The sequence below is a fragment of the Heterodontus francisci genome, chromosome 20 (assembly GCF_036365525.1).
Source record: "Heterodontus francisci isolate sHetFra1 chromosome 20, sHetFra1.hap1, whole genome shotgun sequence".
NCBI lineage: Eukaryota > Metazoa > Chordata > Chondrichthyes > Heterodontiformes > Heterodontidae > Heterodontus > Heterodontus francisci.
The window spans coordinates 68,914,283-68,931,166 of NC_090390.1; the positions used below are offsets into that span (position 1 = coordinate 68,914,283).

The 16,884-nt window shown below is 45.5% G+C and overlaps 1 protein-coding gene across 2 annotated transcripts in view; it reads left to right on the top strand.

Moving 5' to 3' along the window:
- LOC137380713 (uncharacterized) overlaps positions 1-16,884 on the top strand; it is a 360,734-nt gene that overhangs the window by 100,486 nt on the left and 243,364 nt on the right. For both annotated transcript variants that reach the window (XM_068052983.1, XM_068052984.1), the window contains one exon: positions 1,436-1,561. In XM_068052983.1, the coding sequence (XP_067909084.1) occupies positions 1,436-1,561 (126 nt within the window). The remainder of the gene's footprint in view (positions 1-1,435; positions 1,562-16,884) is intronic.

Here is a 16,884-nt window from a genome sequence, read left to right on the forward strand (position 1 = left end):
TTAATGACTTGGGTGAGGGTACTAAATATAACATTTCCAAGTTTTCAGATGACACAAAGCTTGGGGGGGCAGAGTGGGGGGGTGGAGGGTGGTGGATGTGAGCTGTGAGGAGGATGCAAAGAGGCTCCAGTGTGATTTGGACAAGTTGGGTGAGTGGGCAAATGCATGGCAGATGCAGTATAATGTGGATAAATGTGAGGTTATCCACTTTGGTTGTAAAAACAGAAAGGCAGATTATTATCTGAATGGTGATATATTAGGAAAGGGGGAGGTGCATCGAGACCTGGGTGTCCTTGTACACCAGTCACTGAAAGCAAGCATTCAGGTGCAGCAAGCAATTAGGAAGGCAAATGGTATGTTGGCCTTAATTGCAAGAGGATTTGAGTACAGGAGCAAGGATGTTTTACTGCAGTTATACAGGGCCTTGGTGAGACCAGATCTGGAGTATTGAGTGCAGTTTTGGTCTCCTTATCTTAGGAAGGATGTTCTTGCATTGGAGGGAGTGCAAAGAAGATTTACTAGGCTGATTCCTTGGATGGCAGGATTGACGTATGAGGAGAGATTTGGTCGACTAGGCCTATATTCACTAGACTTTAGAAGAATGAGAGGGCATCTCATAGAAACCTATAAAATTCTAACAGGACTAGACAGGCTAGATGCAGGGAGGATGTTCCCAGTGGCTGGGGAGTCCAGAACCAGGGGTCACAGTCTCAGGATACAGGGTATGACATTTAGAACCGAGATGAGAAATTTCTTCACTCAGAGAGTGGTGAACCTGTGGAATTCTCTACCTCAGAAGGCAGTGGAGGCCAAGTCATTAAATATATTCAAGAAGGAGGTAGATCTATTTCATAATGCCAAAGGGATCAAGGGATATGGGGAGAAAGTGGGAACAGAGTACTGAATTAGATGATCAGCCATGATCTTTTTTTGAATGACGGAGCAGGCCTGAAGGGATGAATGGCCTACTCCTGCTCCTATTTTCTATGTTTCTATGTTTCTAAATCCATCCCTGATTAATCCTTGCCTTTCGAAGTGGCAGTTTATCCTGTCCCTCAGAATTGATTCGAACAATTTACCCACCACCGAGGTCAGACTGACCGGCCTATAATAATTTGGCCTGTCCCTCGCACCCTTTTTAAACAATGGTACAATTCTCGCAGACCTCCAATCATCTGGTACCTTGCCTGTATCTAGTGAGCATTTGAAGATGATCCTCAGCACGTCCACTATTTCCTCCCTGGCTTCCTTTAACAACCTGGGATGTAATCCAGGTGAGAAGTAACTGTTAAAAAAGCCTGCATTTAATCTTAATCTGTGAGACCATCTGTAGTTGTAAATTGAGCAGAAACATTAGGAAAGGATAATATTTGTAAGATTTCAAACAGCATGATTGGAACCCTGTATATGCATGTTAAGCACTATTTGTTTTCAGTTTGCAGGGAAACAGCAGATCTTTCAGCAGTCAATGGCAGAAATTGTAACAGAGTTAGCTCTCATAAATCAACACAAAGAAAGTCTGCAACATCAGCTGAATGAGCAGGAGAAGTGTCTGCATCAGGTAGAGTGACTAGAAACAATTGATGTGAAATTTAATATATATGACAGTTATTTGCTCAGACATGTTGACTCAAATTATCGAAACAGATTAATACACTGTTCAAAACAAAACAGATAGAAATATGCACTTGGCTTATTTTAAATTTCAGATTCCACTTGAAAGCCAAGTTCACTGAAGCTGAACTCAAAACTCAAACCTTCTGGTATGTAAAATAAATTGGCAACGATTCTGTTCGATGCTCCCAAAGCGTAGTTGAAATAATTTAGCTTGGATATATATATCAAAATGAGGTGTAACCTGGTGAAGCTACAACACAGGACTATCTGCGTGCCAAACTGCAGAAGCAGCATGCAATAGACAGAGCTAAGCGATCCCATAACCAACGGATCAGATCTAAGCTCTGCAGTCCTGCCACATCCAACTGTGAATGGTGGTGAACAATTAAACAACTAACTGGGTGAGGTGGCTCCACAAATATCCCCTTCCTCAATGATTGGGGAGTCCAGCACATCAGTGCGAAAGATAAGGCTGAAGTATTTGCAACAATCTTCAGCCAGAAGTGCCGAGTTGATAACCCATCTCAGCCTCCTCCTGAAGTCCCCACCGTCACAAATGTCAGACTTCAGCCATTTCCATTCACTCCGCATGATATCAAGAAACGACTGAAGGCACTGGATACTACAAAGGCTATGGGGCCTGACAATATTCCTGCAATAGTACTGAAACCCTGTGCTCCAGAACTTGCTGCGCCCCTAGCCAAGCTGTTCCAGTACAGCTACAACACTGGCATCTACCCTGCAATGTGGAAAATTGCCCAGGTATGCCCTGTACATAAAAAGCAGGACAAGTCCAACCCGGCCAATTACCGCCCCATCAGCCTACTCTCAATCATCAGTAAAGTGATGGAAGGTGTCATCAACAGTGCCATCAAGCAGCACTTGCTTAGCAATAACCTGCTCAGTGATGCTCAGTTTGGGTTCCGCCAGGGCCACTCAGCTCCTGACCTCATTACAGCCTTGGTTCAAACATGGACAAAAGAGCTGAACTCAAGAGGTGAGGTGAGAGTGACTGCCCTTGACATCAAGGCAGCATTTGACCGAGTATGGCATCAAGGAGCCCTAGCAAAACTGAGGTCAATGGGAATCAGGGGAAAAACACTCCACTGGTTACAGTCATACCTAGTGCAAAGGAAGGTGGTTGTGGTTGTTGGTGGTCAATCATCTGAGCTCCAGGCCATCACTACAGGAGTTCCTCAGGGCAGTGTCCTAGGCCCAACCATCTTCAGCTCCTTCATCAATGACCTTCCTTCAATCATAAGGTCAGAAGTGGGGATGTTTGCTGATGAGTGCACAGTGTTCAGCACCAATCATGACTCCTGCTGAAGCAGTCCGTGCAGAAATGCAGCAAGACTTGGATAATATCCAGGCTTGGGCTGATAAGTGGCAAGTAACATTTGCGCCACACAAGTGCCAGGCAATGACCATCTCCAACAAGATAGAATCTAACCATCTCCCCTTGACATTCAATGGCATTACCATCGCTGAATCCCCCACTATCAACATCCTAGGGGCTACCATTGACCAGAAACTGAACTGGAGTAGCCATATAAATACCGTGGCTACAAGAGCAGGTCGGAGGCTAGGAATCCTGCGGCGAGTAACTCACTTCCTGACTCCCCAAAGCCTGCCCACCATCTACAAGGCACAAGTCAGCAGTGTGATGGAATCCTCTCCAATTGCCTGGATGGGTGCAGCTCCAACAACACTCAAGAAGCTCGACACCATCCAAGACAAAGCAGCCCGCTTGATTGGCACCCATCTACAAACTTTCACTCCCTCCACCACCGATGCACAGTGGCAGCAGTGTGTACCATCTACAAGATGCACTGTAGCAACGCAGCAAGGCTCCTTAGATACTACCTTCCAAACCCACGACCTCTACCAACTAGAAGGACAAAGGCAGCAAATACATGGGAACACCACCACCTGCAAGTTCCCCACTAAGTCACACACCATCCTGACTTGGAACTATATCGCCGTTCCTTCACTGTCGCTGGGTCAAAATCCTGGAACTCCCTTCCTAACAGCACTGTGGGTGTACCTACCCCACATGAACTGCAGTGGTTCAAGAAGGCAGCTCACCACCACCTTCTCAAGGGCAATTAGGGATGGGTAATAAATGCTGGCCTGGCCAGTGATGCCCACATCCATGAATGAATTAAAAAAAAGTGCAAAAAGTTCCACCAATGACCAACTGGAAATATCACTAGCACAGGCAAAAGCAAAATACTGCAGATAGAACATAGAACATAGAACAGTACAGCACAGCACAGGCCCTTCGGCCCACGATGTTGTGCCGAACCGTTAACCTACTCTAAGATCAAACTACCTACCTACCCTTCATTCTACTATCATCCATGTACCTATCCAAGAGTCGCTTAAATGTACCGAATGTATCTGCTTCTACTACCACCGCTGGCAGCGCATTCCACGCACCCACCACTCTCTGTGTAAAGAACCTACCTCTGACATCTCCCCGAAACCTTCCTCCAATCACCTTAAAATTATGCCCCCTGGTGATAGCCCTTTCAGCCCTGGGAAAAAGTCTCTGGCTATCCACTCTATCTATGCCTCTCATCATCTTGTACCCCTCTATCAAGTCACCTCTCATCCTTCTTCGTTCCAATGAGAAAAGCCCTAGCTCCCTCAACCTTTCTTCGTAAGACATGCTCTCCAGTCCAGGCAGCATCCTGGTAAATCTCCTCTGCACCCTCTCTAAAGCTTCCACATCCTTCCTATAATGAGGCGACCAGAACTAAACACACTATTCCAAGTGTGGTCTAACCAGGGCTTTATAGAGCTGCAGCATAACCTCGCGGCTCTTAAACTCAATCCCCCTGTTAATGAAAGCCAACACACCATACGCCTTCTTAACAACCCTATCAACTTGGGTGGCAACTTTGAGCGATCTATGGACATGGACCCCAAGATCCCTCTGTTCCTCCACACTACCAAGAATCCTGTCTTTAAGCCTGTATTCTGCATTCAAATTCGACCTTCCAAAATGAATCACTTCACACTTTTCCAGGTTGAACTCCATCTGCCACTTCTCAGCCCAGCTCTGCATCCTGTCAATGTCCCGTTGCAACCTACAACAGCCTTCCACACTATCCACAACTCCAGCAACCTTCGTGTCATCGTCAAACTTGCTAACCAAGCCTTCCACTTCCTCATCCAAGTCATTTATAAAAATCACAAAGAGCAGAGGTCCCAGAACAGATCCTTGTGGAACACCACTGGTCACCGAGCTCCATGCTGAATACTTACCATCTACTACCACCCTCTGTCTTCTATGGGCCAGCCAATTCTGTATCCAGACAGCCAACTTTCCCTGTATCCCATGCCTCCTTACTTTCTGAATGAGCCTACCATGGGGAACCTTATCAAACGCCTTGCTAAAATCCATATACACCACATCCACTGCTCTTCCTTCATCAATGTGTTTTGTCACATCTTCAAAGAATTCAATAAGGCTTGTGAGGCATGACCTGCCCCTCTCAAAGCCATGCTGACTATCTCTAATCAAACTATGCTTTTCCAAATAATCATAAATCCTGTCTCTCAGAATCCTCTTCTATAATTTTCCCACTACCGACGTAAGACTGACTGGTCTATAATTCCCAGGGTTATCCCTATTCCCTTTCTTGAACAAGGGAATAACATTTGCCACCCTCCAATCATCTGGTACTACTCCAGTGGACAGTGAGGACGCAAAGATCATCGCAAAAGGCGCGGCAATCTCTTCCCTCACTTCCCGTAATATCCTTGGGTATATCCCGTCTGGCCCCGGGGACCTATCTGTCCTCATGTCTTTCAAAATTTCCAGCACATCCTCCCTCTTAACATCAACCTGTTAGAGCATATCAGCCTGTTTCACGCTGTCCTCACAAACGACCAGGTCCCTCTCACTAGTGAATACTGAAGCAAAGTATTCATTTAGGACCTCCCCTACCTCCTCCGACTCCAGGCACAAGTTCCCTCCACTATCCCTGATCGGCCCTACCCTCACTCTGGCCATCCTCTTGTTCCTCACATAAGTGTAGAACGCCTTGGGATTTTCCTTAATCCTACCCGCCAAGACTTTTTCATGTCCCCTTCTAGCTCTCCTAAATCCATTCTTCAGTTCCTTCCTGGCTACCTTGTAACCCTCTAGAACCCTGTCTGATCCTTGCTTCCTCAACCTTAAGTAAGCTTCCTTCTTCCTCTTGACTAGCTGTTCCACATCTCTTGTCATCCAAGGTTCCTTCACCCTACCATCCCTTCCTTGCCTCATCGGGACAAACCTATCCAGCAGTCGCAGCAAGTGCTCCCTAAACAACCTCCACATTTCTGTCGTGCATTTCCCTGAGAACATCTGTTCCCAATTTATGCTCCCCAGTTCCTGCCTAATAGCATTGTAATTCCCCCTCCCCCAATTAAATATTTTCCCATCCCGTCTGCTCCTGTCCCTCTCCATGACTATAGTAAAGGTCAGGGAGTTGTGATCACTATCACCGAAATGCTCTCCCACCGAGAGATCTGCCACCTGGCCTGGTTCGTTGCCAAGCACCAAATCCAACATAGCCTGCCCTCCAGTTGGCCTATCTATATATTGAGTCAGGAAACCTTCCTGGACACACCTGACAAAAACTGCTCCATCCAAACTATTTGCACTAAGGAGGTTCCAATCAATATTAGGGAAGTTGAAGTCACCCATGACAACAACCCTGTTACTTCTGCACCTTTCCAAAATCTGCCTCCCAATCTGTTCCTCCATGTCTCTGTTGCTATTGGGGGGTCTATAGAAAACTCCCAATAAAGTGACTGCTCCTTTCCTGTTTCTGACTTCCACCCATAATGACTCAGTGGACAAACCCTCCTCGACGACCTCCCTTTCTGCAGCTGTAATACTATCCCTGATTAACAATGCCACTCCCCCACCTCTTTTACCTCCCTCCCTATTCCTTTTGAAACATCTAAACCCCGGAACATCCAACATCCATTCCTCCCCCAGATGCTGGAAATCTGAAATTAAAACAGAAAATGCTGAAAATACTCAGTAGGTCAGGCAACATCTGTGGAGAGAGAAAAGAAGTTAACATTTCAGGTCGATGATGTTTCGTCAGAACTGGAAAGAGTTAGAGATGCAATAGGTTTTAAGCAAGTACAGAGGTAGGGAAACGGGGAGGGGTAAGAACAAAAGGGAAGATCTGTGAAAGGATGGATGGCAGGAAAGATTAAATGATAAAAGGATTCATGTTGCAAGACAAAGGAGATGGTATTGGGATAAATAAGGAAACAAAGATGGGCTCACAGGAGGTGTAATTGGGAATGGTCGAATCATCACCAATGTCTGAAAAATTGGGGGCGGAGATTATAATAGGTTATTATCAGATGTTGGTGATGGTTCTGCCATCCCAATATACACCTTCTCTAGACCCATATAATAAAAGCAAAATACTGCTGATGCTGGAAATCTCAAATAAAAACAGAAAGTGCTGGAAATACTCAGCAGGTCAGGCAGCATCTGTGGAGAGAGAAGCAGAGTTAACGTTTCAGGTCTATGACCTTTCATCAGAACTGGAAAAGGTTAGAAAATAATTATGTTTTTAGCAAGTGAAGGAGGTGGGAGTGGCGTTTGGTGGGGAAGAGAACAAAGGGGAAGGTGCATGATAGGGCAAAGGGCAGGAGAGATTAAATAACAATGCTGTCATGGGATAAAGGCAAAGAGCATGTTAATGCTTGTGGTGAAAGACAAAGCATTAGTCCAGATAGAGTGTTAATGGCAGAACGATGAGCAGCTCTGTCCACATCAAAACAGGCACATGGTTAAAATATAATATAAAATAATTTTTAAAACTGGAAAAACGTAAAAAAAAGGCCAGTCATGGTCTGAAATTGTTGAACTCAATGTTGAATCCGCAAGGCTGTAGAGTTCCTAATCGAAAGATCAGGTACTTGTGAGCTTGCATTGATGTTCACTGGAACTCTGCAGTAGGCCAAGGACAGAAATGTGGGCATGAGAGCAGGGTGGGTTGTTGAAATGGCAAGCAACCGGCAGCTCGGGGTCATGCTTTCGGACTGAGCGGAGGTGTTCCACAAAGTGGTCACCTAATCTGCGTTTGGTCTCCCTAATGTAGAGGCGACTGCATTGTGAGCAGTACAGTATACTAAAGTGAAAGGAGTATAAGTTTTTTTTATATATTCGTTCATGGGATGTGGGTGTCGCTAGCTCGGCCAACATTTATTGCCCTTCCCTAACTGCCTTTGAGAAGGTGGTGGTTAGCTACCTTCTTGAACTGCTGCTGTTCATGTGGGGTAGGTACACCCACAGTGCTGTTAGGAAGGGAGTTCCAGGTCGTGGGTTTGGAAGGTGCTGTCGAAGGAGCCTTTGTGCGTTGCTGCAGTGCATCTTGTAGATGGTACACACTGCTGCCACTGTGGAGGGAGTGAATGTTTGTGGATGGGGGCGTGCCAAGCAAGCAGGCTGCTTTGTCCTGGATGGTGTCGAGCTTCTTGAGTGTTGTTGGAGCTGCACCCATCCAGCAAGTATTCCATCACACTCCTGACTTGTGCCTTGTAGATAGTGGACAGGCATTGGGGAGTCAGGAGGAGAGTTACTGGCCGCAGGATTCCTAGCCTCTGACCTGCTCTTATAGCCATGCTATTTATATAGCTACTGCAGTTCAGTTTCTGGTCAATGGTAACCCCCAGGATATTGACAGCAGGGGATTCAGCGATGGTAATGCCATTGAATGTCAAGGGGAGATGGTTAACTTCTCTCTTGTTGGAGATGATCATCGTTGCCTGGCACTTGTGTGGCAAAAATGTTACTTGCCACTTATCAGCCAAAGCCTGGATATTGTCCGGATCTTGCTGCATTTCTAAGTAAATCGTTGCTTCACCTGGAAGGAGTGTTTGGAGCCTTGGATGGTGAGGAGAGAGGAGGTAAAAGGGGTAGGTATTACAACTCCTGTGATTGAAGGGGAAGGTACCATGGGAAGGGAACAAGGTGTTGGGGCTGATGGAGGAGTGGACCAGGGTGTCACAAAGGGAACAATCCCTTTGGAATGCTGGCAGGGGAGGAGAAGGGAATAGGTGTTTGGTGGTGGCATCAGGTTGGAGGTGGTGGAAGTGGTGGAGGATGATCCTTTGGATGTGGAGGCTGGTGGGGTGGAAACTGAGGACAAGGGGAACCCTGTCGCGGTTCTGGGAGGGAGGGGAAAGGGTGTAGGCCCTGTCGATCACAGTGTGGGGGGAATCCTTGGTTCAGGAAAAAGGAAGACATGTCAGAAGCGCTGTCGTGGAAGGTTGCATCATCAGAACAGATGCGCGGAGACAGAGAAACTGGGAAAATGGGATGGAGTCCTTACAGAAAACAGGGTGTGAGGAAGTGTAGTCAAGGTAGCCGTGGCTTCTGATGAATATTCGTAGACAGCCTATCCCCATGCGGGTACCCATAGCAACACCTTTTATTTAAAGGAAGTGAGCAGAGTTGAAAGAGAAATTGTTCAATGTAAGAATAAGTTCAGCCAGGTGGAGGAGGGTGGTGGTGGTTGGGGGGACTGGTTGTGCCTCTGTTCAAGGAATAAGCGGAGAGTCATAAGATTGTCTTGGTGGGGGATGGAGGTGTAGAGAGATTGGACGTCCATAGTCAAGAGTAGGCGGTTAGGGCCAGGAAACTGGAAATTGTCGAAATTACATAGTGGTCAGAAGAGTCATGGATGTAGGTGGGAAGAGACTGGACAAGGGGAGAAAAGATAGATTCAAGATAGTTCCAGCATCTATGGAATCCTTTTCAGTTTTAAAACCCAAGTCCTCAAAAAAAGTTTAACAAAAAAAATGGAAGCACTCATAACACATCCACCCTTGGAAGAATGAAACACCATTTTTAAATGTGTTTCATTACAAAGTGTGGAACAAAAAAAGAAAAACTTTAAAACACATTTTCATACTCATACCCATTCACTCTTTACCTGTAACTAATACAGTTTTGCTTTGTACCATCTTTTCACTCAGATCACACAAAGCAAAGTTAGATTCTAGATAAAGCATCTGTAATTACATTGGGTTTGATTTTACAGGCCCCCACCCCCCCTACCATGTCGGAGATCGTGGAGGGGGTGGTGGGCCTGGAAATTAGCTCCGGGAGAGGCCCGCCACGGGCCATGTGCTGGGAAGGCCTGGCCCCATATTGCCTGCAGCAGCGAGGCCTCGTGGAGACCCCCTGCCGCTGAGCGACGGAGCATCATTTACATAATCAAAAAAATGCAAATTAATGAATTAAATACTTACCCACTTCTTCCGTTCGTTCCGGTGCCATATTGGTGGTGGTGGCTGCTGGCAGTTCTGTGCCTTCGGAACTCCATTCGCAGATCCGATGCAGGACGCTGATGGAGCGGGAGGAGCAGATAAGTATTTCAGTGCCGTGGAGGGAAGTGGGGTTAAACTAATCTGATTGGTGGAGGGGATGGTGGGAAGGGGTTAAGTTAAAAGTTTGTGAACTTTGAGGGGGGGGGAGAGATGATCAGGTACACAAGGTAAGTATTTTTGGTGGGGGAGAGGGCAAGGAATGAGTGTATGGTTATTGGGGGGGGTGAGAGAGGGGCTGGAAACATGTATTTAATTTAAAAAAATAAATGTTAATGCACTATCGCTTTAGAACTTCAAATTGTAATGTAGGACTTGCTGCCCTTTAAAAATGGCATTGGCACCTGATGCTGTTGCTGGGGATGGATGCCCGCCCCCTCCACATCAATGGGGGGTGGGCCCTGGCCATTTAGATGAGCTGCTGCATTTAATATCACGACGGCAACATAAAATTCAACCCTCAATGTGGATAATCTTTAAGTAATAAGTTTGGAATAGTAAACTCCATCGGAATAGTCTGGCATTCTGTTTTTTAAATTTTTCCACAAAGGCTAGGGGCATATGATCAATATATACCACTGTCTCTCTGTAGTCGTCGTGGACAAAGACTTCAAAATGCTTCAGAGCCAGTAATAAACCTAGGATTTCTTTTTCCACTGTTAAATACCTTTTTTGGTGTTGATTTAGCTTTTTGGAAAAATGGTCTTTCTCTACCTGATTCATCGTCTTATAATAGACCTGCACCGACCCCCAGGTCACTGGCATCAATCGCAACCTTGAAGGGCTTAGTGAAATTTGGAGCAATGAACATAATCAAAATGGCTTTCAACCTCTCAAAAGATGCTTGGCACTCCCCTGACTACACTAACTGAGTTTTCTTTTTTCGTAGCAAATCTGTCAGCTGAGCAGCTGCAGTACTAAAATTTGGTACAAACTTGCGGTAAAAACCACACATCCCCAAAAACTTCATGATTTCTCATTTGTCTTAGGGGTAGTGAACTCCACCAATGCTTGTACTTTCACTGTTCTTGGCAACACTTGTTCTTGCCCTACTATATGCTGAAGAAAGTTACTCGCTTTTGCCAATTCACTTTTGGAAAGGTTTATCACTAAATCAGCCGAATGTAATTTCTTAAACAGAGCTTCGAGTTGTTTCAAGTGGTCATTCCAAGTGTCACTGTATACCAGCATATCATCAAGGTAAACCACACTGTTGGGAACACTAGCTACCGCCTGGTTCATTAGTCTCTGAAAAGTGGCTAATTTAGCCCAAATGGCATCACTCGGCATTGGAAAAGACCATCTGGTGTGACAAAGGCCAATATTTCTTTAGCTCGGGGTGTTAAAGGAACCTGCCAGTATCCCTTTAACAAATTGAGTTTTGTAAAAAAAACATGTCACTGCCCACTCTGTCAATACAGTCTGCCAAGCGAGGAATCGGGTAGGAGTCTGTCTTTATTACTGCATTAACCTTTCTGTAGTCTATGAGGAGTCTAGTTGAACCAGCTGCTTTGATTGGGTTCAATTAGGTGGTTTTCCAGCATGTATTGGATTTCTGCTTTTACCTGGGCCTGTTTCTCTAGACTTAAGTGATAAGGATGCTGTTTTATCGGAAAGGATTCCCCTACGTCCACATCGTGCGTGGCTAAGGTTGTACATCCTGGCTTGGCCCTACAGTCTCTTTTAAATGCTGAGTAGCCTTGTTAGGTCTTCTTGTTGTTCTGTATCTAAATATGAAAGCATAGTTTCCAATCTGCCTAACAATTTAGTATTAGCTAACCGATAGTAGGAGGTTCAATTTGAGAATTGTCTAGGCCTCTTTCTGCCTCATCCTCACCATCCCTTTCATCCTTCACTGTCCCTACTACCTGACATACTTGTGCTTGCCTATCCTTCTCCCAGCGATGATATTGTTACAACATATTGATATGACACAGCCGATTCTTTTTCCGGTGATCTGGGGTGTCAATCAATAATTTACCAATTTTCTTGACCAGTTCATATGGATCATTGAACCATGCTTTCAATGGTTCACCCTGTAAAAGCAGTAATACTCATCCCCTGGTTGAAATGTTTGGGTTTTGGTATGCTTGTCTGCCCATTTCTTCATGGTTGTTTGGGAAGCTTTAAGGTGTTGCTGAGCTACTTGGCAAGCTCTCATGAGCCATTCCCAGAACACGTCTGCATAATCTATGAAAGAGAATTCATCCCTTTGTTCTAAAAACTTTTCTTTAATTAGTTTTAGAGGACCTCTTATATCATATGCATAAACTAATTCAAAAGGACTAAAACCAGTTGACTCAGTTGGTGAATCCCTAGTGGCAAACAAAAGAAATTCTAGCCCTTTATCCCACTCATGGGGATATTCATGACAGTATGCCCTTGGTCATTGTTTTGAGGATCTGATGGTACCTTTCTAAAGCTCCTTGTGGTGGTATGCTGAAGACCTTAACTGTGTTATTCACAAATTACCCGTAACTTGCTGAAAAATTTTAGACATATAATTGGAACCTTGATCCGACTGAATCGCAATCGGTAATCCATATCTAGTGAAGAACTGGGTTAACTTCTCTACCACTACCTTAGCAGAAATAGTTCTCAAGGGAATGGCCTCTGGAAACCGAGTAGCCGTATCCATGATAGTGAGTATATTTTGGTGTCCCGCTTTTGTTTTCGGTAAAGGTCCTACACAGTCTACCAACACCCTATTAAATGGTTCCCCAAAATGGGAATCAGAGGTGCTGGTTTTATGGCAGGTTGCAGTTTTCCCACATCTGGCATGTATGGTACGTTTTACAAAACTGCACCACGTCCATGGAAAGACCTCGCCAGTAAAAATGTTGACCTATACGTGATTGGGTCTTCCAGATCCGCACATGTCATGCTATAGGAATTTCATGTGCTATCCTTCATATTTCCCAGCGATATTTAGGCGATACCACTATCTGGTGAACAACCCTCCATTCTTCGTCCGCAGGTCTGTGAGGAGGTCTCCACTTCCTCATCAGAATCCCATTTTTAACATAGTGTCCTTCTGGAACTCCCTTTGCCTCAACTTCTATTTGAGCTGATTTTGCCACATTATTTAACACTGGATCGGCTTGCTGAGCCTTGATCAGAGAAGACATAGTAAACATTTCCTTTGGATTATCCAAATCCTCAAAGAAAGTTTCAGATATTTGACCATCTGTCTGTGGTGCCAGTTTGACCTCCAAGAATGGAATTTGTTTAGCCATTGCTCAAGTTGCTACACAAGAAGGAAAGATTCCTGGAAACTTTTCCTGCAACTGTCCTGTTTCTTTAACTTTACTTGGTCTTTCTGTGACTATTGGAGAAGCTACTACCTTTGCTCCGGCCAAATCACTCCCCAGGAGTAGGTCAACTCCGTCTACTGGCAAACTGTGGACAACTCCTACAGTTACCATTCCAGGCATTAGGTCACACTCTAGATGCATCCAATATAAGGGGCGGCACAGTGGCGCAGTGGTTAGCACCGCAGCCTCACAGTGCCAGCGACCCGGGTTCAATTCTGGGTACTGCCTGTGTGAAGTTTGCAAGTTCTCCCTGTGTCTGCGTGGGTTTCCTCCGGGTGCTCCGGTTTCCTCCCACATGCCAAAGACTTGCAGGTTGATAGGTTAATTGGCCATTATAAATTGCCCCTAGTATAGGTAGGTGGTAGGGAAATATAGGGACATGTGGGGATGTGGTAGGAATATGGGATTAGTATAAATGGGTGGTTGATGGTCGGCACAGACTCGGTGGGCCGAAGGGCCTGTTTCAGTGCTGTATCTCTAAACTAAACTAAACTAATAAAGGTATGGGTATATACTTCCTGCCAATACAATTCACTAGAGCCTTGGCATTCAGTGTGCTCTCTGGTGGAAAAGTTATGCCTTCCCGCAGCAAAAGAGTTTGGGTGACTCCTGTATCCCTCAGTGTAACTATAGGTTTACCTGCTTCACTTGAGAGATAAAGAGTTACTTTTCTTTTTGCCAAGAATTCCCTACAACTCTCAGGAATCTTATTCACCACTCCTGCACTCACCGTTTTTATACTTGGCATTACAGCTGCAGACAGAGCTACAGACTGATCTGTCATACTCTCGGTCAGGGTCCCTTTTTCTGCATTGGCTTTGTGTACCCCAATAAGCCCCATGGGTTTACCCTGCAACTTTCAGCATTCTGCAACTTGTAGCCATGGTAACACTTAGGCTTGCGAACCTCACTTCCACTCTCAGCACCTTTCTTTCTGGCCCAAGGAGGAGATCCTGGGGCGTTCCCGGCTGTCCCTTCTTGTCCCCGGGTACTTGTTTTCCTTTCACCCTCTCATCTTCTATCCTTCTCAGGTTTGTGGTGGTGACGGACAAAGAGTTTGGGCTTATAAACAAGTTCGTAATCATCAGCAGTTTCTGTTGCCTGGCTGCCTGTTGAAACTTTCTGGTTCTCTACATGGTTCTCACTAACAGAGGGCTTGAATTTTTAAATTCTTCTCGGAGAATTAATTCCCTAAGGCTCTCAAACCTGGTCTCTACCTTTAGTGTCTGCATCCAACAATCAAAATTAATTTGCTTTACCCTCTCAAATTCTATATAAGTCTGCCCAGACTGTCTCCAGAGGTTCTAAAATTTCTGCCGGTAAGCTTCAGGGAACAACTTATACGCAGTGAGAATAGCCTTTTTTGCCATCTCATCATCTGCAGAAGCCTCCTCAGAAAGTATAGCATAAACTTCATGAGCTCTGCCCATCAACCTGCTTTGCATAAGCAGTGTCCAGCTTTCCTTCAGCCACTTCATCTGTTTGGCTATCGTTTCAAAAGGAATGAAAAATGCCTCTATGTCCCTTTCCTCACACTTAGGGTGGGCTCTCCACTGGGCCCTGGGCCGGTGTCAGATCTTTCCCCACCAACATTTTCACTAGAGTCAAGACCACCCCTTCATCTTAGTTCCATCTTGTTTAATTCAAATTCCCTTCCCTCTCTTTCACTTTATCTTTGAGATTCAAGCTTAAGTTTTTTTTTCCAATTCTATTGCTTTTTCTTTTTCCTGTTGAAGCTTAAGTTTTTACATTTCTTGTTCTTGCTCAAGCTGCTTTATCTGTAAATGAATTTTAGCTAATCCAACTGCACTACCTTCTTCTTCTTCCAATTTCAAATGGTGTGCTATTACTTCAATTATGTCTGCTTTCTTAGCTCCTGGTTTTAACACTCACACCAACAGTTCTGTCAAATACTTCAGTTTAAACTTGGTTAAGTTTCCCAAATCACTCAGAGATACATCCTCCTTCCCCAGAAGCATTGCAGCAACTGATAAAGACATTCCTGGAGAGTAAACTTTAATCTACTGCACACGAAACCTGTATTTTTAAAAATTACTTTTCCTCCTTTTCAATTATTATAATCCCACAATGTCGTTGGCATTGGGTTATCCCGCAAAGAGCCCCCAATTACATGTTACGACTGAGGCAGGAGGAGTACACGGTATTTCGAGTTCTACTTATCCATATACTTATCTTTGCTCGAGTCGCTCTGAACAGGCTCCAGAAGCTGGCCGAGCGCGTCTACCCTGAGGCACAGTGTGGCTTTCGTGCAGAGAGATCGACTATTGACATGCTGTTCTCCCTTCGTCAGATACAGGAGAAATGCCGTGAACAACAGATGCCCCTCTACATTGCTTTCATTGATCTCACCAAAGCCTTTGACCTCGTCAGCAGACGTGGTCTCTTCAGACTACTAGAAAAGATCGGATGTCCACCAAAGCTGCTAAGTATCATCACCTCATTCCATGACAATATGAAAGGCACAATTCAACATGGTGGCTCCTCATCAGAGCCCTTTCCTATCCTGAGTGGTGTGAAACAGGGCTGTGTTCTCGCACCCACACTTTTTGGGATTTTCTTCTCCCTGCTGCTTTCACATGCGTTCAAATCCTCTGAAGAAGGAATTTTCCTCCACACAAGATCAGGGGGCAGGTTGTTCAACCTTGCCCGTCTAAGAGCGAAGTCCAAAGTACGGAAAGTCCTCATCAGAGAACTCCTCTTTGCTGACGATGCTGCTTTAACATCTCACACTGAAGAATGCCTGCAGAGTCTCATCGACAGGTTTGCGTCTGCCTGCAATGAATTTGGCCTAACCATCAGCCTCAAGAAAACGAACATCATGGGGCAGGATGTCAGAAATGCTCCATCCATCAATATTGGCGACCACGCTCTGGAAGTGGTTCAAGAGTTCACCTACCTAGGCTCAACTATCACCAGTAACCTGTCTCTAGATGCAGAAATCAACAAGCGCATGGGTAAGGCTTCCACTGCTATGTTCAGACTGGCCAAGAGAGTGTGGGAAAATGGCGCACTGACACGGAACACAAAAGTCCGAGTGTATCAGGCCTGTGTCCTCAGTACCTTGCTCTACGGCAGCGAGGCCTGGACAACGTATGCCAGCCAAGAGCGACGTCTCAATTCATTCCATCTTCGCTGCCTTCGGAGAATACTTGGCATCAGGTGGCAGGACTATATCTCCAACACAGAAGTCCTTGAAGCGGCCAACATCCCCAGCTTATACACACTACTGAGTCAGCGGCGCTTGAGATGGCTTGGCCATGTGAGCCGCATGGAAGATGGCAGGATCCCCAAAGACACATTGTACAGCGAGCTCGCCACTGGTATCAGACCCACCGGCCGTCCATGTCTCCGTTATAAAGACGTCTGCAAACGCGACATGAAATCGTGTGACATTGATCACAAGTCGTGGGAGTCAGTTGCCAGCATTCGCCAGAGCTGGCGGGCAGCCATAAAGACAGGGCTAAATTGTGGCGAGTCGAAGAGACTTAGTAGTTGGCAGGAAAAAAGACAGAGGCGCAAGGGGAGAGCCAACTGTGCAACAGCCCCAACAAACAAATTTCTCTGCAGCACCTGTGGAAGA